The sequence below is a fragment of the Nicotiana tabacum genome, chromosome 23 (assembly GCF_000715075.1).
Source record: "Nicotiana tabacum cultivar K326 chromosome 23, ASM71507v2, whole genome shotgun sequence".
NCBI classification, from domain to species: domain Eukaryota; kingdom Viridiplantae; phylum Streptophyta; class Magnoliopsida; order Solanales; family Solanaceae; genus Nicotiana; species Nicotiana tabacum.
Window position 1 is genome coordinate 76,981,743 of NC_134102.1, and position 22,908 is coordinate 77,004,650.

General features: G+C 37.5%; 1 protein-coding gene across 1 annotated transcript; it reads left to right on the forward strand.

The window, feature by feature from the left end:
* Window positions 1-19,094: 19,094 nt before the first annotated feature.
* Window positions 19,095-21,753, forward strand: LOC142177227 (uncharacterized). The gene is made up of 3 exons (XM_075245698.1): window positions 19,095-19,985; window positions 20,196-20,347; window positions 21,000-21,753. The coding sequence occupies exons 1-3, from the start codon at window positions 19,095-19,097 to the stop codon at window positions 21,751-21,753; spliced, it is 1,797 nt and encodes a 598-aa protein (XP_075101799.1).
* The last annotated feature ends 1,155 nt before the right edge of the window (window positions 21,754-22,908 follow it).

Sequence of the window (22,908 nt, forward strand, 5' to 3'; positions counted from 1 at the left end):
AGTTACATAGCTAACTTTTTCTCTTTTTGTTACTCATCCTCTATATTTTCTTTACTTGCTCAAGCTACATCTTCTGCATTTATTTCAAAAAAAATTCAATTTTCTCATTTTTATGTGGATTTCGAGTTCTGTGTGGTTCTTCTCTGCTCTGTGAAAATTCTTATCTTGGATAAAAGTAGTAATGGAAAGAGAAGAACTTTGATGCCACCAATGTATTTGACGAAATTTCCCAGCGAAAGATCTTTATGATCAGCAAGTTTGGATCAAATCCATAATGCAAATTTTGATGTAAGTTGTTTATGATATAATGAGCCCTGCTTGGGAAGTTTCTGCTCTTGCATGGATGAGATTTCCTCTCTAAAGTGGTGAATTTAAAAAAGTTTGAGATTTATTGACTGCTGCAATAAAGGTTAAATGTTTTTCGGAAGTGATCTGTATTCGTTGACAATTGGTATGCCCACAGCAAATTACTGAAGGTCGCTAAGAAACTAATGAAGAAATTGTAGTGTATGTTGAGTTACTCTGTATTTTGCTATCGAAATTGATTGACAATCCAAGTTTGTGCCTTTATATTTAATAGTTTGCATTTCAACTATAGTTATGGGTTTATGGATCACTAGCTTCTCTTGCCATCTCAAAGCCTCATCTGTCCAACACCACTCAGATCATAACTTTCTCTTTCTATTCATGTAAAGTATTCTTAAAATTTGTAATCGTGAAATATTTTAAAAGTTAAAATTATGTGTCTTGATTGTAGCTTAAAATTGTGTTTTTTTTTTCATTTTGAAAAGCTAATAATTTTATTAGAAAGAAAAAGCACCAAGAATAGGTGTAAATAATAACAAAACCACAAACGTAACACAATATCATGAACCCCACATGACCAGTCTTGAAACTAGATTTTATTGGTTAAATGTTTCCAATATTACAAATTATATAACATGAATGATACCTATTATTTGTATTAAGCTATGTTGCTCGGACTCTTCGAAAATGTCTCCAGGTGCGTGTCGGATCCTCCAACAGTAATGTATTTTTGGAGGATCCGACACGGGTGCGGCAATATTTTGAAGAGTCCGCGCAACTTAGGTATTAAGTACATTGATATACGAATCGATCAATTTACGACAAGCTAAGTTTAGTTTTATGGCAAGAATCACTCTGATTTTTCCAGCTTAAGTTGCGCCAATGGCAAGGCTGGGTGTTATACTTTTGCCTTATTTGACACTAATTATATTCTCTTCATCGTTTTAGGAATTTTGTAAAGTATAATATGTATGAACCTATTGTTTGTATTATATACATCTATATAGGAACTGATCAACTGATGACAAGTTGAGTTTTGTTTTTCTAGCCACCAATCTCTCTCTCTGATTAAGGAGGCTTATGTTCTGCCAATGGCGGCACGGCTTACTCTTATGGTTTTGCCTTATTTGGCTCTAATGAGATTTCTGTTTATTGTTCTAGGAAATTTGTTCTTTGTTATCCTTATCTTATTTAGACTGAATTAATAGATGAGGTGTATTTATTTTGTAGGTTGTGTGCAGATGGAGCTCAATGCAAATTACAGAGTTAATAGAGTCATGGAGGAATCTGATGCTTTGAGGTCTATAGCAGAGAATTGGATCCAATAATAGTCTTTATATATCCTTTTTTCCTTAAATTGATCTCCCTTCCTCAAACCCCGCCCAGAAGCATTTCTTACAGTTTGCTTGATTTTCTTAAATCAAGCTAATGAATGGCCCAGTGGAATTTTAAATTGAGCAACACCGTTCCTTCCCCGATTCCTAAATTCATATGGAGATGATCCCACGTTGTATAAAATTAGCAGCTCCGACTGAACCATGTGAGTGAAACATGAGAAAAAACTATATGCATCAGTAAAGTATACTAATTTATCAAGTATTTCCTTTAAGATTAAATTCTTAGTATGGTTACTAAGTTTGGACCTAAACTTGCAAGCAAAAGAAGATTTGCAGTTCATCAATACCTGTCAAAGGAAAGACATCAATAGAGGAGAATAGGTAGTTGCCAGAGATGAAAATTATTCTGGTGGTATCCTTCAGTAGTTTATTACACATGGAAAATATGATCATCTTCCTTGATTTAAAAGAAAGATATGCCAATAAAAGTAACACTTTGATTCAATAATTCTCGACTCAACAGGTAATGTTTCGCTTTCCATGTGACGAGAAAATATCATTTGTTGTGTTTGAATTATCTAATGTTTTTGCTATATGTTTTTCCTCCCCATGTGATGAAATACCTCTATTTCAAGATTCGACGTTTGTGGTGTGATGTAGGTTGTAACAACTGAATTGCTAACTCACAAGAATAGGAACTGGCAGATTGTATTGATTCAATCTATGAATCACAATGAAGCCTTAAGGGAAAATTGCAATAAAACAGTAACAAAAAGTGAGAGAACAAAGAAGAAAGAAGGGATGGGAAACAGAGAAAATCCGACTGAGATGAGAGAATAAAGACTCAACATAACAAAATAGCCTCTATACTACATTCACTAATCATTCTTTTATACTATCTGGTATTCTTCTTAAGCTGCGCACCCCTGCTCCTCTTCACGCTATCATCACCCCTTCTCCACAATGAAATCAGTTAGTTTCTTGGATGGCACTCTCACGCGTTTACTTCTCTGAAGAGCGTCACTCTCTTGCTAATTGTATTTGTCCATGTGCCTGTTCAAATGACTGTCCTTGCTGGCAAGTGATGTGTCCTCCAAGTCAGCCATATGGGTCACAACAACACTCCCCTCCTGCTGAAGAACCTTGTCCTCAAGGTTCAGTGGAGGCTCAGAACCAAAGTCAGCTATATCAGTGAGCTACAAGGGAGTGACATGTTGGTCTGGTTCACCTACACAACGTTTGAGCATGGAGATGTGAAAGACTGGGTGAATGCGCGCAGCGTCGGGCAAGTCAAGCTTGTAGGACCTCTCCAATGCGCTTGAGAATTTTGAAAGGCCTGAAATAGCGCCTGCCCAATTTAGGGTGTTGCTGAAGACGAACAGTGTTTTGGCAATAGGGCTTGAGTTTGACATAAACCCAATCCCCTACCTGGTAAGTCAGCTCTAGCCGGTGCTGGTCAGCTAAGGCTTTCATACGATTTTGCGCCCGAGCAAGGTTCGATTTGAGGAGTGCAAGGATCTCATCCCTGTCTACTAGATAAGCTTCAACTAAGTCACTAGGACTGCTGCCCATTATGTAACGTGCAACAGTAGGCGGGTCTCTACCATACAAAGCCTTGAATGGCGTCATCCCTGCTGAAGTCTGGTATGCAGTATTGTACCAGTATTCTGCCCATGGTAGCATCGCGACCCATTTGTGAGGAGTATCCGCCACAAAGCAACGGAGATATTGCTCTACACACTTATTTAATGCCTCAGATTGTCCATCATTTTGAGGGTGATAGGCTGTGCTCATTGCTAGCGAAGTGCCTTGCAACCGATTGAGATCTTGCCAAAACATGTGTAAGAATCTGGGGTCGCGGTCAGTGACAATGGACTGTGGGGGTCCATGAAGACGAATGATTCCCACCACGAATGCTTCAGCCACAGATTGTGCCGTAAATGAAGAAGGCAGGGCGATAAAATGCCCATATTTGCACAGGCGATCTACGACAATCATAATGGTGGATTTTCCTTTGGAGCTAGGCAGGCACGTGATGAAATCCATTGCAATATCTTCAAACACCATTGTAGGGATGGGCAGGGGTTGTAGTAATCCTGCCGGCAAATGATGCTGGTCCTTCATCTGTTGGCAAATTTGGCAAGTGGAGGCGAAGGTGTGCAAAACTTTCTTCATGCCCTTCCAGTAGAAATTTGAAGCTATTCTGTGGTACGTGCAAGCAACACCTGCATGACCACCTACTGTAGTACCATGGAATTCATGAAGCAAGGTCTGTCGCAATGGAGAATCAACAGGTATAACCAAACGTCCTCGAAAAAATAAGAGTCCATCTCTGAAGGTGAATCCCCTGTTTTCAATAGCTGGATCATGTAGAGACTTCTGAAGGGCCACCAATTCTGGGTGTGTTTGGTTAAGAGCCTTGAGCTCACACTCAAGGTCATAGCTTCTCACAGTGATGGTGAGGAGTACAGGTTCTGAAGTACGGGAAAGGGCATCTGCTGCTTGATTTAATTTGCCCGGACGGTAAATTATCTAGAAGCCGAAACCCACCAACTTGCTTAGCCATTTCTGCTGTTCCGGGGTTTGAATGGTCTGATTGGTCAGGTTCTTGAGAGATTGCTGATCCGTATAGATGGTAAATTTCCTGCCCAGCAAGTACTGCCGCCACTTGCTTACGGCCTGTGTGATTGCGAACATCTCCCTGTGATAGGTGGATGCACCCTGCATTCTAGCACTCAGTTTCTGACTAAAGTAAGCAACTGGAGGTCCCCTTTTCGAAAGTACTGCTCCAATTCCTTGTCCGGACGCATCTGTCTCAAGTTGAAACTCTTTCGTGAAGTCCGGTAATGCTATGACAGGTGTGGAGCTAAGCTTGCCTTTAAGTGTCTCAAATGCTGCATGTGTTGCGGCTGTCCAATTAAAGGAATCCTTGTGCAGAAGATCAGTTAGAGGACCCGCCGTTGCTGCGTAGTGATGTATGAACCTTCTATAGTACCCTGCTAGACCTAGGAAACTTCGCACTTCCTTCACATTCCTAGGCTCAGGCCATTGTTAAATGGCTGCAATTTTTACCCCATCGACACTAAGGCCTTGAGCTGAAATGACATGCCCTAGATAGTCGATTGAAGTTTGGCCAAACCGACACTTGCTTCGATTTGCCACAAGTTGGTGATTTCGTAGTATGCTCAACACTGATTGCAAGTGCTTCAAGTGATCCTCCCACGTGGGACTATACACTAGAATGTCGTCGAAGAACACGAGCACAAAATGACGTAGTATTGGTCTGAACACCTCATTCATTGTCGCCTGAAAAGTGGACGGAGCGTTGGATAAACCAAATGGCATTACTAGGAACTCGTAATGCCCTTTGTGAGTCCGGAAGGCCGTCTTTTCCACATCCTCCGGCCTAACCCGAATCTGATGGTACCCCGATAACAGGTCAAGCTTGGAAAAATAAACAGCACCGTGCAGCTCATCAAATAACTCATCAATTGTTGGAATAGGAAACCTATCTCGTATGGTGACAACATTTAAAGCTATATAGTCAACGCGAAATCGCCACGTACCATCCTTTTTGCGAACCAGTAATACCGGCGAGGAGAAGGGACTCGTACTAGCTCGTATAACCCCTTCTCGAAGCATTTCAGTTACTAACTGCTCCATCGCTTGCTTCTGGAAGTAAGGATACCGATATGGCTTGACGTTGACTGGCTCTAACCCGGCAACCATGTGAATTGCATGGTCCTGTGGCCTGGACGGTGGTAGCCCCTGTGGCTTTTGGAAAACATCTGCAAAAGAGTCCAGCATTCTCCGAAGAGCGTCACTCTCTTGCTGATTGTATTTGTCCACGTGCCTGTTCAAGTGACTGTCCTTGCTGACAAGTGAGGTGTCCTCCAAGTCAGCTATATGGATCACAACATAGGTTCCCTCTTAGATGTGACTGAAGGAAAAAGTTGGTCAATATCTTTGGTGGATTAGCATAAAAATGCCTTAGTTTTTGTGCAATTACATCTACTACATCCTTAACGTATTTGTGAACATTTTTATTGTATCTACAATGGCTGTTTGTTCCATTATTGTGGACTAGATTTTTGTTTCTTGAGTCCTGCAATAATGGAAGCTAAACTGTTGGACTGAAAATATGAATGAGGGTAACAATGACATGGCATACTGCATTGAGCACAATCATAGTTTATCGCCATCGGTATCCAAAAAACTTGGTCAAATGCAGTGTACATCACAGAAGACTACAACCATGAAGTAGTAAGAGTTTCTAACTGTCCGGTTGGCTTTAAGTGCACAACTACATTAATTCTGATGTTGTTTTTTAGGGAAGAGGCATATCGTTCAAGATTAAACTTCTGCAGCAACAAGGAAATGCCAACTCTGTACTACTATTGCTGCCAGAGTTCTTATTGCTCTTAAGTTAATAGTGTGTGCGGGGAATGATAAAACAAGAACACTGATAAATTTCATCTTCTACTTCTTGTATAAGCTTTTTATGGCATTTAAAATGTAGCTGTATTTGTTTTTTGGGTGAATGTAGCTTATTTTTATTGCAGCTCTATGAGTGTCTAATTATAGTTAACTACTAATTTCGCCCTTGCTTCTAACATGCTTAGGTGCTTTCTTCTGTCATTTTCTTCTATTACAAAAATCATAAGAGTTTCTTTCTTCATCGAGAGCCTTGGTTTACGTGGACAAGAAGCTATATGTATGATTAGCTTGCTTTAATCTTTGGACTTTTTGGGTGTTGGGCCCGTGCCCGTGCTCAGCACGGGTAGCCTTCTACTAGTATAATCTATTGTGGAGTTGCCTTTTTGGGCCGGATTCTGAAAGTTGAGAACCCATTTTGATTCATCAAATTAATGAAAAATTTACACAAATGTCCCTAATAAGTCTCAACTTGTCAACCTCTAGCCATTAATTATAAACTTACCAAAACTAGTCAAACACATATAAAAATTGAAAAATCAAATAAATAAGGTTATTTCTCTTAAAGAATCACATGCAAAAATCTCCTTCCATATTTTTAAGCGTGATTAGCAACATTAGATGCAAGACGGAAAGGAAATTTCATGGATGAGGTAGCAAATAAGGTGATGAAATACAAAAAATATATATATACAAGATTCCAAAAATCTATAAAATACAAAAAAAATACAATATTCTAATAATCTAAGCAAAAAAGAAACTTTTTCAATGGGTATGGTTGAAATTCATTGAAAATATATAGATAAGTCAATATAAAAAATTTGAGGAAGATTGAAGGTGATTTGGACTGGATTTGTATCAAAATTCATAATTAAATCGAGTTCAAAAAATCCTTCTGCGACACATGTATTTCACACACATGTCTATATGGATATACATGTAATACACAATTGATACAAATATGATACATATGTGATACACAAATGATACATAGTGTGATACACATCATTTTTTTTTCATGTTCAGTTTTTACTTCGAATTTTCAATTCAAACCACCTCAAAACTTCACCAAATCATCTCAAAACTGAGATTCAAGTTCATTAAGATATACCCAATCTATTCTAGTAACACTCAATCAAAAGAAAGCAAAAATTTAACTTTTTTGTTACAAATAGCTAATTGGTTAATATTAGTAATATTTGACTAATATTAGTAATATTTTATGAATTTGCTAATTTTTGTAATGAACTATTTATATAGTTGGTAGTTTCCCCAAATTAATATGGTCACTTCATTCAATAAGATTAGCTTTTTCTTTTTTGTTAAGCGCAGTTTTTCTTTACATAGGTCTTGTAGATTCACGCAAACTTATTTCCTTTTTTCTTTTTCTTAATATTATTGTTTGCAGTGCTGCTTAAATTGACAAAGTGGAATTCTTTTACCCAAAAAATTGCAATACAAAAACATCTTTCTTTAGGCATGATTTAGTTGAGAAAACTTAAGGCTACAAAATGGTAAATATAGTACAGAAATCGCATGTGACAAGCATAGGACTTCCTAGTCAGCTCCATGTCAGCCGAAGTCATCTTGATCGAAGACCGAAGAATATTTAACCAGTCGAGAAGCTAATCACGGGATCAATCTACCCATACCGGATAATTCCATTTCGGAGTAAACCAACTGGATGGATCTAGTAGCCTGTTTGGCCAAGCTGAGAAACTTAAAAAAAGTATTTTTTTTTTTCAAGTTGAAGTATTTGGCCAAGTTTTTAGAAGAAAAAAAAGTGCTTTTGAATAGAAGCAGAAGCAAAAAAAAGTAGCTTCTTTCCGAAATCACTTTTTTGAGAAGCACTTTTGAGAAAAAAATACACTTAGAAACACTTTTTAAAAGTTTGGCCAAACACAAATTGCTGCTTAGAAGTGTTTTTCAAATTAATTAACCAAACACAAACTACTTTTCACCAAAAATACTTTTGAGAAAAACACTTTTGAAAAAAATCACTTTTCAAAATAAGCTGATTTTTCCAGCTTGGCCAAACAGGCTATAAATATCAGGGTTGTTATCCTCCGAGCAAGGGCGGATGCACGCTTGCCGAAACGGTGTCGCGCGACACCGCTTCGTGGGAAAATTTTACTATATATATGTATTAATACCGTACGGAAATGGATAAGTAGGAAAAAATGACCCCACTTGACATAAGTTGTGTCTTGATGTGTTGGTTATGTGCTTGATTTTGCTCTAAGAGGTCAAAGGTTCAAAACTCAACTAGCACATTTTTCTTTTGCAAATATTTGAGAAAGCCTTTGTGGTTAAAAATTGTGATGAAGTAGAATTGAACTCACGACTTTTTCTAACTAAAGACTTAACAGAACCAATAGACTAAGACTATTTGTTATCTAAACGTATGATAATCAAGTTAAATTTCAGTTCTTTCGACACTGCTTACAAAAATTCTTGTGTATGCCTCTACCTACGAGATTCAACAAACCCCGAGATGCCTCGGATTTTGTATTTTCTTGTAATTCTTTCTTTCGACCAATGCATTGTACAAGATTCACTTTACAACGCATATAATGTACGAGCGTGATATTAGAGATCAATTACGATTAAATATCCTGTAAGTACCTCCCTCTCCCACCATTGTAAGGGACATTAAGACTCAAAAGCACAATTATTGTAAAACTATAGCAAATTCACTACTCATTGTGATTACTCTTTGGCTGTCGGTTTGCCCAGATTATAGAATAAGAATCTCTTCCTTATGTTTTTTTTGGTTAAAAGGATATAATATATAATAACAGAAACTAGTTAGTGTCAGTTACAATTTGTAGTATTCTATTAGCGTCTACAAACAAATAGTAGTCTATTGCTACATTAATGCTATTACAAACCATTGTTTTTCTTTCAAAAATAGTCCCTAGGTGTATGTCCATAGTGTTTCATTGACAAACACCGGAGGAACTATCAAAAAATTTCTACCCACTTCAGTCCACTTCCCTACTTCCTTTGCTAGCTTGTCCACGACTCTATTTGCTTCTCTGAAGACATGGCTTACTGGTGGACACCCCAGTGCTACCAAGAGTGACCTGCATTCACATATAAAATTGTCATAAATTAGGTTACCTTTATTGATACTATTAATTGCCTGAGTAGAATCCAAGTTAACCTCCAGAGGAATAAGATTATTTGTTATCGCCATCTTTAGCCCTGCATCAATGCTATTAGTTCATAGTGTTGTATGTTAGTACATGTTATTTTTTTCATGAAACCCATTACTCAGCCCTCCCCTGCTATTCCTAATAACCCCGCCCAGGCCTCCCACCAGTTCATTTTGAAGGGTTGCACCATCAGTGTTGAGTTTATAGTGGTCCCTTTTAGAGGGGGGAGGGGTACCATTTGATCTGAATGACCAAGTCAGGTTTTCCCTGACATCCTCCTACATGAATATACTCTATGGCTTTGGCTATTACATTTATAAAACATGGTTCCTTTTGCTATTGAAACAATTGGTGTTCCTAGTTATCCAGATTTTTCAGAGGCAGAAAGGGATCAACTGCCCCTCCCCCTCCCCTCCCTAAGTAGGCTATTAAAATTGTGACTGTACAATCTGTTAGTGATGCATTCCCACTTAGTTTGGCCATTGGCAAAGGACTGGATATTAATGTTGTTCTAGCTTAGTTGTGAAAGGTTATCCCAGAATTGCTTAGCACTATCACACCTGGTGAAGACATGCTCAATGGATTCCTCTTCTATGTTGCATAAGAATCAAACATGGCTCAAAGTTACATCTCTGTGATGAATGTGCTTGCTAGTGGGGAGTCTGCCATGTGTCATAAGCCAAAGGAAGTACTTGATCTTATTAGAAACTTTCCTAGCCCATATCCAATTGAAGCCCCTTTCCTGGTCATTTTCTTGATGGTATCTATCCCCTAAGATGATTGAATAGGCAGACTTAGTTGTGAACAACCCATTGTGGGTTTGGTTCCATATCATTCTAACAATTTTTGCATTGTTGGCACTAGAGATAGTGGAGCTGATCCTATTGATAACAGTGCCAGGGAGGGTGACAGAAAGATTGGTAGTGTTACAAATGCCATTTTGGATGCAGGAGGAAACCTTCATGGTTTCTTCCTGTAACACCCCGAAAACAATTTCGAAGTGTTTTAAAACCATTAAGAAGATTGGCATGTGCTAATTATATTAATTCGGGTATGAACAAGACTAATAATTTGAATGATATCAGTTGATCATGATAATATATGTGTGAGGTGCATTAAGAATGGTTTATGGTCTAATAAGATACCTAAGTCTAAATCAAGTTGAAAATTATACGATGGGATAAAGTTTCAAGTGAGTTCGCACAAGACCTAATTTCAAACGAACATACCTCTCAAGATATGAAGAGTTATATGGTGTATAACCTATTAAATGAAAGGTATATGTGTCTAGTTTCTAACTTCAAACCGTATGTCATATGGGAGTATGGGTAGCATGTTTATGAGTTTTATTTGAAATTATAATGGGATATTGTATGAACCCTAAGGGTGGGTCTTGAGAATGCCATTTTTGGATAAAGAAAAAGATGAATAGTGATGAATTGATATAAATACATATGTCTTGGGTTTCTAATGATTCCAATAGACTTGATAACTTAATTGATGCACGAATTTAATAGGAAATCACCATTTGGATAAGATACAACACTAGTTCTTGAAATGGATGTTCTTGAACCTAGACTTTTGTTGGAGAAGGCAATAAATAGTGACTTGATGATGTTGGGTAATTAACATAGTATTATTAATGACTCTAAATGAGTATTAAATGATAAGAATTAAATTGAATAGGCTAATGGATGATCCTATTGGATAATTTGGGATGGTTGAAGGCTTGTTGCCGAATTGTGAAGCCTAAATGGGTATTTATGAATCTTTTCGTATTTGTTTTAATGTAGTTGGGATATCTAATGGTAGGTATTGAATTGTAGGTGATATTTGGACATTTTAATCAATTGGAGCATTGTAGTATTTTCGGAGCTTAAAGATTGAGGTAAGTTGATTAATACTTACTCTTCTTGATGGATTTTCTCTAAAATCATATTTGAGTTATTACGTGAGTTGGTTTGTAAACGTGTATTCGTACTTGTGGGAACAAACGGGAAAGATGTCACCGTGTGTTTCTAAATTGTTGCTTATGAAGTGTTATGAGATTTTATAAAAGTCTTGTTTTCAAAATTTGTTGGCAAAATGACACTTAAGGAATTTGTTGATAAGATTATAAAATACTTGACTGCTAAATATATGCTTTCATGAAAAAGATTATCTTTTGAAATTTTATCAAAGGAAGTACTTGTTGTATCTTAAGATTTATGTTAATTGCTAAAGGCTTTAACTTGAAAAAGGTTATTCATTTAATTTTATTCAAATGGTTTAGATTGACTATGAACATCATGATTTGATAAAAATAGATCATTTGAGGCAATTATGCTATGAATCTATTTTTGAAATATCAAATGTTTTGGGAGTTACTAGTGGAGACCACCGAGATTGGTTCGAATGTCGAGTTCATTACCATGGAACTACACGTGCCGGTGTAGGGACGCATTCCAAGACTAAGCCGAGGTTTGTGGGATAAAGTCCCCAATTGAGAGGGCAAATGATCATTACATAAAGTAATGAGGTTAAGTCGACTCGTACGGCACTACGGGAAGCCGCCCAGACAAGTAGGGTCAAATACTTGTTACTAGATCGATCACCTAGTAGTTGTTTATTATGTCGGTGTCGGTATAGTACTCCCGGTGAAAGGTAAAAGGGGATTTTCTTATGTTTAGGCCTAAGAAGCCGAAAATAATTTCAATGATTTAATGAGATTGAAATAATTTTATATGATTTCTATTAAAATCTTGGGCTGATAGAGATGTTCTAAAACTTTATAGTATGGCTTACATTTCACTTGTCTTTTATCTAAAATGATAAAGGGTGTGCTTTATATGACTGTTTATCACTTTATGTCCAATATTGGTTGCATAGTTTTTGTAAAATCTTATCCCAAGAACTTGAGTTAAAGAGAGTCTATGACACTTATTGAGTACCGCTTTGGTGTACTCAGCCCTTAGGGGCCCCTCCTTCAGGGCCCTACTTACTTTACATGTTTCAGGATAAGGTACGGTACGTGGCTTACAGACATAGCTGGGATGACTCTCTTCCTGAGGTATATGGCAAGGCACCACTCTTATTTCGTGGTAGCTATCATGTTATTTCTTAATTTATGTTAGTCGGGCATTAGCCTAAGTGTTTAGTTCTATTCCTGGGTATAGAGGCTCCATAGATAGTTGTGAAAAGTTATAGTAATGGGATTGTACGCGACATACATGAAAAAAATATTTACTTTACTTACTCTCATTGTTATGATTATGAGAGGCTCCAGGTATGATTTTGATTTGGAAAATTATTCCATGGTTTAACTTGAAAATATATAAAATTTTCAAAGAGCTTCCGCAGTTAAATTGGTTTTTCATGCATATGGTTTGGGTGCATCATATGGGTTGGTTCGCTCAGGTCGGATAGTGTGCCGGGTGTCGGTCACGCGGATTTGGGTCGTGGAACTTCCTCCCTGCTTAGTGGTCTATTAATGAAGGTTTTAATTGGCTCCATGTTGTCGATCCATCTATTATTGTAAAGGTTGACTATCCCCCTTGTTGACAATCCACCTATTAGCTTTACTGCACACCTTCCACCCATTCCTAATGATAAGCCAAGTCCTAGAGGACATGTTCCTAGTACACTGTCTGCTAGTACAATATTTGTGGAACAGAACTCTAGCCCACTGGACATTTTAGTTGTTATACATTCTCCAAGCAAGCCTAGCATGAATGACATTATTTCTTAGGTCAGTTCTATGAACCCCAAGTCCCCCTTCCTTTCTAGGTTTGGTGATGGTATCCCAACCAATTAGGTGCATTTTCTTTTTTGCAATTGTGATTTCCCAGATGAAGTTTCTTTGGATCTTATTATTTTGGTTGCTCACCTGAGCAGGTAGCTTAATATATTACCTAACATGGCTTGGGATGCAACCAAGAGATGATTTGGCAAGAGTGGTTCTCCCAGCCATGTTCATGAAGTAAGTTTTTCGGCCTGCCAGTTTAGTCTGTATGTTGTCTATGATGAATTGGAAGTCCTTATTGGTAGGCCTTTTTGTGGAATATAGGAAATCCTAGATATTTGCCAAAGGATTTGCTAGCCTTAATGTCTATTGCCCTAGCTAACCTAGCTACAGTATCCTGCTTGCATTTTGAAGAGAAGACAACTTTGAACTTCAGTTAGATTATTGCCCTAACAACTTTACTGATTGTGTTAGATTATTTACTTTGTTATCTTTTATTTTATTATTTTTATTATATCCTCATCATCGAAGGATAGACATAATTTGAATTAATTATTTTGCTTGTGTCATAATTATAAATTTAATTGCTTGACTTAATAACCAAATTTTAGGTTAAACAATATTGCATAAATCTTATCATTTAAAAAAGTTTTGTTTAATAAAACAAAATAAGGGAAGTACGAATTACAACAGTAAATCTGGAGAGAATTCTTAAAATTTTCTAGTATAAAAGATATGTTATCTTTTTCTGAAAAAATATTGATAAAAGCTCGTCAAAATTTCGAGTGATTAGTTTAATGGGCATATATATTAAGAGCTATAAAATAAAATAATTCATTATGTGTTTTATGATGGTTAGATCATACACTTGAAATGAAACTTATATGGTACATATGTTTTAATTTTATAGAACAAGATATGTTATCATTATCTAAAAGAGTGATTTTTACTTGTTAAATTTTTGCTTCTAATACCACATGCAAAAATGTAAGCATTCAATTTTTTTTTCCTACTATATATAAATGAACAAGGGTGTATGAACTCTGTTGTTGCTTATTGTACTAATAGCTATGTGAATGGTATTGTATACTTGGACCCATTTGATTGGACCAATAGCACGTGTAATTGCTCCTTTTTACAAGGAAACCACGCGTACCACTAATTATTTCTTTTCTTCTTCTTCTTCTTCTTCTTCTTCTTCTACTTCTCCGATGCCGCCGTCCCTCAACCCCAGAAGCAAATATGGTAATCTTACCTTTCTTCTGCTTCCATGTTACTTCAGCTCCTTCAAGAACAACTACGATGTTGCTCTGTCGTTGTCACGACCCAGAATTCTTACCGTCGACATTGTGACGGCGCCTAACATTTTACTTGCTAGGCAATCCAACGTTAGAACAGTTGTCCATTTTTAACACTTTAAATTAAATAATGAGAAAGAACTGAAATATCTTAAATAATCCAAAATAAAAATGCGGAAGCTAAAATAGCCAAACTTCTAATACAACCATGGACCCGATGTCATAAGTGCACAAGCTACTAGGGAAGGGGACTCCAAGAGCTGCGACGCTGAGCAGCTGTACCTCAAGTATCCACAAGCTGTCCAATCCGAGCACGCCGCTGGCACCTACTCCAAAATCTGCACAAGAAGTGCGGAGTATAGTATGAGTACCCCATGTACACTGTAAGTGCCGAGCCTAACTTCGACGAAGTAGTGATGAGGCTAAGGCAGGTCACTCACACTATAACATGTACGTTGTATATAATAAAGACATAAAAGGAAATACGGAACGAAATAAGACAGTCAACTGAAAATAATGGCTACAACCTCAAGAAATAATCCAGTGACGTTCAGAATTACCAATCCTTAGAGTTTCAAATGAAAATACTGAAAACCAACACAGCTCAAGGAAATAGAAACATATAACTTGTTGCGGCGCGCAACCCGATCCCACCATACAACACAGAATCCTCCCTTATTTTACCGTAACAACATCAACAATAATAAATAATATATATATATTGCGGCGCGCAACCCGATCCCACCATATAATAATATCAGTATCATAATTCACCCTTATCTCACCGTATCAGTCCACCCTTATTTCACGTGTTGCGGCGTGCAACCCGATCCCACCGTATTAGTACAAGTTCACCCTTATTCCATCGTATCAATCCACCCTTATTTCACATGTTGCGGCGTGCAACCCGATCCCACCATATCAGTACCAAATACTCAATGTGCACAGTCAAATCAATCATTCAAAGCATAAGAACCTTTACAATCAATAAATACCAAGCTGAACCAATAAGGGAACCTTGTACAACACGGGACGTTACATAGGTAATGCTACACAGCAAGTCAAGTCCGATAAATGACAATTAGAAGGTGCAAGTAAGTCAGTTAAGGCAAGTAGTAGTGAATCATGAAAATATAAAAGGGTCTAACATTACTAACAGAAGAAAATATTGATTAACAAGTAGCAAATAAGTATTGAAGGCATTTAGGGCATATAACATTTAAGACAGGGAAGGAGATAATTAAGGAAAGCAGAAAATCAGGGAAAACAGGTAATTCGGCGGTGTATAAGCACTCGTCACCTCGCATATATGCCGTAACACATGAAATTCACATAGCACATAGTTCGAGGGTTCATAATTCCCTCAAATCAAGGTTAAACTCAACACTTACCTCACTCTGCAGTCAATTCAGAGCTCTACCGGGGCCTTTCCCCTAGAATCCGCCTCCAAACCACTCGTATCTAACCACAATTGACTCAATAGTATCAAATATTTCTAAAGGAATCAATTACAATGCATAAATTTAGAATTCTTACACTTTTTCCCAAAAAGCCAAAAATCGACCTCGGGCCCGCTTGGTCCAAACCCGAAATTCGGACCAAAACCGGATTACCTATTCACCCCCGAGCCCGGTTATGTAATTTGTTTCAAAATCTGACCTCAATTTGAGGTCTAAATTCTAATTTTGCAAAAATCCATAATTCTACCCAAACCCCCAATTTCCACCATGAAAATCCCAGATTTTAGGTTGAAAACTTATGAAATGTAATGGAAGATTAAGAGAAAATAGGTTAGAATCACTTACCAATGAATTGGGGAAGAAGAGTTCTTGGAAAAATCGCCTCTAGGGTTTTCTAGTTTTGAAAATTTGAAGAATGAACAAAAATCCCGTCTAACTCAACTTTTACACAGCTGCAGATGTCACAATTGCGATATCTTGTTCGCAATTGCGAACATTGCAATTGCGAGAAAGAGGTCGCAATTGCGAACTCCTCTCAAAATCCCAGTAATCACATTTGCTATAAAATGGTGGCAAATGCGAACCCTGATGCCCTCGCAAATGCGGACCATTCTTTGCAAATGCGAAGATCATCACAAAAGGTGCTGAGTCGCAAATGCGACTCAACCTTCTCAAAAGAGGAAATGGCAAGTTCGAAAATGCGAACTTTGACCTCGCAAATGCGAGTACCCCTCGCCATGCCCAGGCTCGCAAATGCGATGGTTTCTTCGCAAATACGAGGCTCGCAAATGCGAATGCGAGATCTGCAGCAGACACCAGAAACTAAATGCATCAGCTATGTTTCTAAGTCCAAACTCACTCTGTCGCCTATCCGAAACTCACCCGAGCCCTCGGGGCTCCAAATCAAACATGCACACAAGTCCAAAAATATCATACTTACTTGCTCGCGTGATCAAATCGCCAAAATAACACCTAGAACTATGAATCGGACACCAAAATCAAATGAATTTTTAAGAAAACTTTAGAATTGCTATTTTAACAACCAGACGTTCAAATCACGTAAAACCAACTCCGTTTCTCACCAAATTTGACAGACAAGTCATAAATATAGTATTGGACCTATACTGGGTTCAGAAATTAAAATATGGACCCGATATCCAAAAAGTCAAACATTGGTCAAACATTTCAAAATCATTAAGCCTTTAACTCAACAAAGTGCGATAACTCGAGCTAGGGACTTCCGAATTCGATTTCGGGCATACGTCCATATCCAAAATCATGATACGGACCCATCGAGACCATCAAAATATATATCCGGGTCCGTTTGCTCAAAATATTGATCGAAGTCAACTCAAATAAATTTTTAAAGTAAAATTTTCTATTTTATCAGTTTTTAACATAAAATCTTTCCAAAAAAATATTCGGACTGCATACACAAATCGAGGAAGGCTTAAAGAAGCTAACAGAGGCTTCAAAACACAGAATTAGGTTCTAAAACTCCAGATGATCTATCGGACCATCACAGTCATGTCCACTCAAATTAAGCTTGCGTTGCCTCGAACGACAACGTTATTTCAGAGTTCTTTGAAATTTCGAAGGCAATGCGCCCTGAAATTTTCCCTCTTCTTCTTCATCATCCTCCAAAGATCATCTATGTCTAACTACACTAGAAGGTACTGGAATTTTCTGATAGCTATTCTAAAATTAACATGTTTCTCTGACTCTTTTCGTGATTGGTTCTGTTCATTCATGTGTTTAAGTGGTGGCAATTTAGATAAAAATTGTATCAAGTTTGTAACAATCAGTATCACAATATTGGTGTACTTTGGCTATGGTTCTATTATTGTCTGCATTCCTTTTCCTCCCTAGTGTACATTTAAGTGGTGTATAATTAATGGCTATTAAGGGTATGCTGTGAAATGATAACTGACATTAGGCAGTGTTTTTTGCCAACAACAAACTTTTGTATCACCGAACATCAGGCATAATCGTCTGCTAAGAAGAAGTGAAACTTATGAGGAAATTCAGGTTTAACATAGTTGTCAATTAGTTATCTCTTATTCTCTTACTATCTGACTCTAAATCTAAATCACATTATGTTTCTCAATACCACGTTTGACTAATGCTTTATTAATGGGGCCTAATCCCTGCTTCTTGTACTCCTATATAACCTTGTGGGACTAGGTATGTCTATTTTTTAGGGGCGATCCTTTTACATTTCTCCATGTATCTGGCAAATAACTGTTGCTTTTAATTGCAGAGAAACGGAAGAGAGAACTTCATCCATAAAAAGTGTCATATGTGAGTGAGGATCAATGTTTTGGTATATGCTTTTACATGCATGATGTTTCCTCAAACGGGAAAGGAATCTATGGCTCAAGAGAAGATGCTTTTTTTAATTATACAATCCAGTTGTGTATTGTCCCTATACTTTAGGCTGGAAAGACACTACTAATTAATTTTTTTGTTTGCACTATGCTGTAAAATATTAGTGTACTAGCAGTGATGAGAAATATAAGGTGTAAAATTGATATAGGGCATTACTTTGGATCAGCGCGAGCAGTGAAGTTACTTCTGCTAGCATGTTGACATTGACTAAGAGGTGTCGTCTAGCTATATGATACATGATTTTTCAATGATTACCGATTTCACAGTGTAGAGATAAATAGTGGTTGTACATGTAGCTATTTAAGATGTACTCTTCTAGAATCAGTTGGGGTGATTAATTAACACATGTGTATAATTAGTTATTAGTTAGTCGGATGTATAAATGTACAAATACCTGAATTACTGTACAGATGAGTCAATTCTACATCGAATAAGAATTTATTTTTTCTCTCTCTAGAATCTTCTTCTCCCCTAACAGCTCAAAACTCTCTAATGGCGGTTCTAGGGATTGTTTTAACATGGTATCAGAGCCACGGTGCTCGGCGATTCTGAGTGACGAACTTTTGGCAGTTCTGATCTTCTAATATCCTTCTTCTCTTCTTCGATTTCTCTCAATTTTGTGTTAAATTTCTGCTCAGTTCTTCACCTTCTCTCAAGTTCAATTTTTCGATCTCAAAGCTTTAAAATTGTCTCCAATGGCGAACAATACAGTCAAAAATACAACAGGATCTTCACATGCAAACATTCAACACATTGATTACAATGATCCTTTATATGTACATCCTTCCGACATACTTGGGTTGCAAATTGTCCCACAATTTCTCATCGGAACTGAAAATTATTCGGAATGGAGGCGATCTATGAAAATGTCACTCCTTGGGAAGAATAAATTAGGGTTTATTGATGGAACGTGCACTAGAGATTTGTACGAAAACAATACCTTCTAATTACGTCAGTAGGACCGGTGCAATGCAATTGTTCAATCGTGGATCATGAGTTCGGTGGTGAAGCAGCTTAGCAAGGGAATTGTCTTCTCCTCAAACGCACAGAAAGTCTGGATCGTGTTGAAGACTAGGTTTGATAAGGTAAATGCAACCAAAATTTATCACATGAATATGAAGATTAGCTCATTGGTACAGGGAGTTTCTAGTGTATCAGTATATTTTTCGAATCTGAATGATTTGTGGGATAAATTTGAGTCATTGATTCCGGAACCTTGTGATTGTGAGAGGTCAGGACCATTTGTGGAATTTTTACACCAACAGAAACTTATGAAACTTCTGATAGGATTAAATGATACTTATGTACCACAAAGGAGTCAGATTCTCATGATGCATCCAACACCCTCACTTAATCAATCCTACTCCATGATTATTCAGGAAGAAAGTCAGAGGAAGAACAGTGGTTTGACAACACAGGGTAGAATTTTAGGAAGTGTTCCTGTGGATATTGACCATACTGCATTAGCCTCTGCTAATTCCTTCAATGTAAAGCCTAAGAGAAATGCTGGGTTGTACTGTGACTACTGCAAAATGAAGGTTCATACGAGGGAAGGCTGCTACAAATTGATTGGATATCCACCTGGATTCAAATTCACTAACAAGAAAAGAGGATCATATGAACAACCAGCAGTTGTAGCACATAATGTGACCATTGGAGAGGAAGTTCACACTAGTATGCACAAGAATGATGTTCTAACTATTCAGCCTTTCACTGCTGAACAATACCAACAGATTCTCAAGTTGCTGAACAAGGAGAATGGTCCTGATGCCTCAACCAACATAGCAGGTAACTGTACCACTGACCAAAGTCCATGGATTATTGATACTGGGGCTTCTAATCACATAGTTTCAACCTTATATCTACTATCATCAGTATACCCTGTACCTAAACTCAAATAACATACTGTACATTTACCTAATGGAAATAGTACTAAAGTTACTCATACTGGACTATGTACTTTGCCTAACTCAGAAGTCCTTTATGATGTTCTTTATGTTCTTGAATTCCAATTTAATCTACTCTCTGTTTCTAGATATACAAAAGAGTTAAACAGCTCAGTTCATTTATATCCTGATTTTTGTGTCTTTCAGGATCTCTTTAGTGGCATGGTGAAAGGGATTGGTAAGCTCAAGGGTGGTCTTTACATCCTCAATCCCTCAACACCTGTTACTACTTCTGCTTCTAATTGTGTGTCTGCTTCAGTCCAGTCAAATTCAAGTGCATTATGGCACCAAAGGCTTGGGTCATGCACCTCTTACAGTATTGAAAATGATTCCTGATCTAAATAAACAATTGTCCTATATTTCTATTTGTCATTGTCATGTATGTCCACTAGCCAAACAAACTAGACTACCTTTTCCTGCTAGTACTTTCAAGTCTAATTGTGTATATGAACTTGTGCATATGGATATGTAGGGTCCATATAGAGTCTGTACTTACAATGGGTTCAAATACTTTCTTACTCTTGTTGATGACTATTCAAGAATGACTTGGACTTTCCTTTTGAGTTTAAAAAGTGATGTGTATGTTATTCTGACTGAATTTCTACATCTTGTTGAAAATCAGTTCTCAACCCCTATTAAGACTTTTAGATTAGATAATGGTCATGAATGTTTTAACACCCTATGCTCTAATATTTTCAAAACCAAAGGGATCATTCATCAGAGTAGTTGTGTTCACACTCCACAACAAAATGGTGTTGTGGAGAGGAAGCACAAACATATCCTAGAAGTAGGAAGAGCCTTGAAATTTCAAGCTAACATACCCTTGAAGTTTCGGGGGGATTGTATTCTTGCTGCCACTTATATTATTAATAGACTACCAAGTACTGTACTACATGGAAAATCACCTTATGAAAATTTTCATGGTAAACCCCCTAACTTTTCTCACATCAGAACTCTAGGTTGCCTCTGCTATGCCACAAAACCTGACTTTCATGACAAATTTACTCCTAAATTTGTCCCTGGTGTCTTTATGGGCTATGCTACTACTCAAAAGGGGTATAGAATATATGACACTAAAGCCAACAAGTTCATAGTTAATAGGGATGTTATCTTTCATGAAAATGTCTATCCCTTCAAACATCCCAGGAGTAAGTTTCTTGCTACTCATGATCCTTATTCTACTTCTTCTCCTCTCTTTCCCAATTCTGATTCTCTACCATCTTTTACACCTGATCATGATTCCATTTCCAATGACATCATTTCCCCTCCTAATGATCCTGCTCAATCCAGTATTTCACCTACTCCTTCTTCCGATCCTATTTCCTCTCCTCCTTCTACTGTTTCACATAGTTCATCTGATCCTCCTATTGATCCTCCTACTGATTCCTTGTTGCCCAGAAAATCTGGTAGAACACTTAAGCCTTCCATTTGGGTATCTGATTACATTCACCCTCATTTACCTTCAGCTTCTACTTCATGCCTTTACCCTATTCATCACTTTGCTTCTTACAATCATCTTCCTGATCATTTTCAATCTTTTCTTTCTTCTTTCTTGGCAAATATTGAACCTACTTCCTACTCCCATGCCATTAAAGATGATAGGTGGATTAAGGCTATGAACCTTGAGATTGAAGCCTTAGAAAAAAATCACACTTGGAATATGGTTAACTTGCCACCTGGTAAGGTCCCTATAGGCTGCAAATAGGTCTACAAAATCAAATATAATGCTGATGATTCTGTGGAGAGATTTAAAGCTAGATTGGTTGCTAAGGGTTACATACAACAAGAAGGAATTAATTTCCATGATACTTTTCCCCCTGTAGCCAAGATGACCATAGTAAGAACTGTTATAGTCATTGCTGCCCTTAGGTATTGGCCTGTATACCAAATGGATATTCATAATGCTTTTCTGAATGGTGATCTGGCTGAGGAGGTTTATATGACTCTTTCTCAGGGATTTGGTAGTCAGGGGGAGTATAAGGTGTGCAGACTACTCAAATCTTTATATGGCTTGAAACAAGCTTCTAGGCAATGGAATATGAAGCTAACACATGCCTTGTTATCCTCTGGTTTTCAGCAAAGCAGGCATGATTATTCTTTGTTCACTAAGAATACTAACAATAAGTTTGTGCTTATCCTTGTCTATGTAGATGACTTGCTTGTCACATGTAATGACATGGAAGAAATACATCAAGCTAAAAGTTCCCTGCATAAAAACTTCAAATTGAAAGATCTTGGAGAGCTTAGATACTTTCTGGGAATGGAGTTTGCTAGGTCTGAAGAAGGCATCCTTATGTCTCAGAGGAAGTATGCTCTAGAGATGATATCAGAAGTAGGACTATCAAGTTCAAAGCTTAAGGACACACCTATGGAATAAAACCTAAAGTTAACAAGTACAGAATATGATGAATGTGTACAAAGAACTGATGTAGATGAGCCATTGAAGGACATAAATAGCTTTCAGAGACTCATTGGCAAGTTATTACACTTGACCATCACTAGGCCAGACATTGCATACGCAGTGCAATGCCTAAGTCAATTCATGCATGCACCAAAGACATCTCACTATAAAGCATATTTACACATAGTGAGGTACATAAAAAAACAACCAGGTCTTGGGTTGTTAATGTCAAGCAGAGGTCAAGAAAAGGTGGAGACATTTTGCGACTTTGATTGGGCCTCTTGCCCCATGTCCAGGAAATCAATTATAGGTTTTTGTGTTAAGCTAGGAACCTCACTAATCTCATGGAAAGCCAAGATACAAAGCACAATATCCAGGAGTTCAGCTGAAGCAGAATATAGAAGCATGGCCCAGACTGTAGCTGAGTTAATATGGCTGAATGGGCTGATGAAGGAGCTA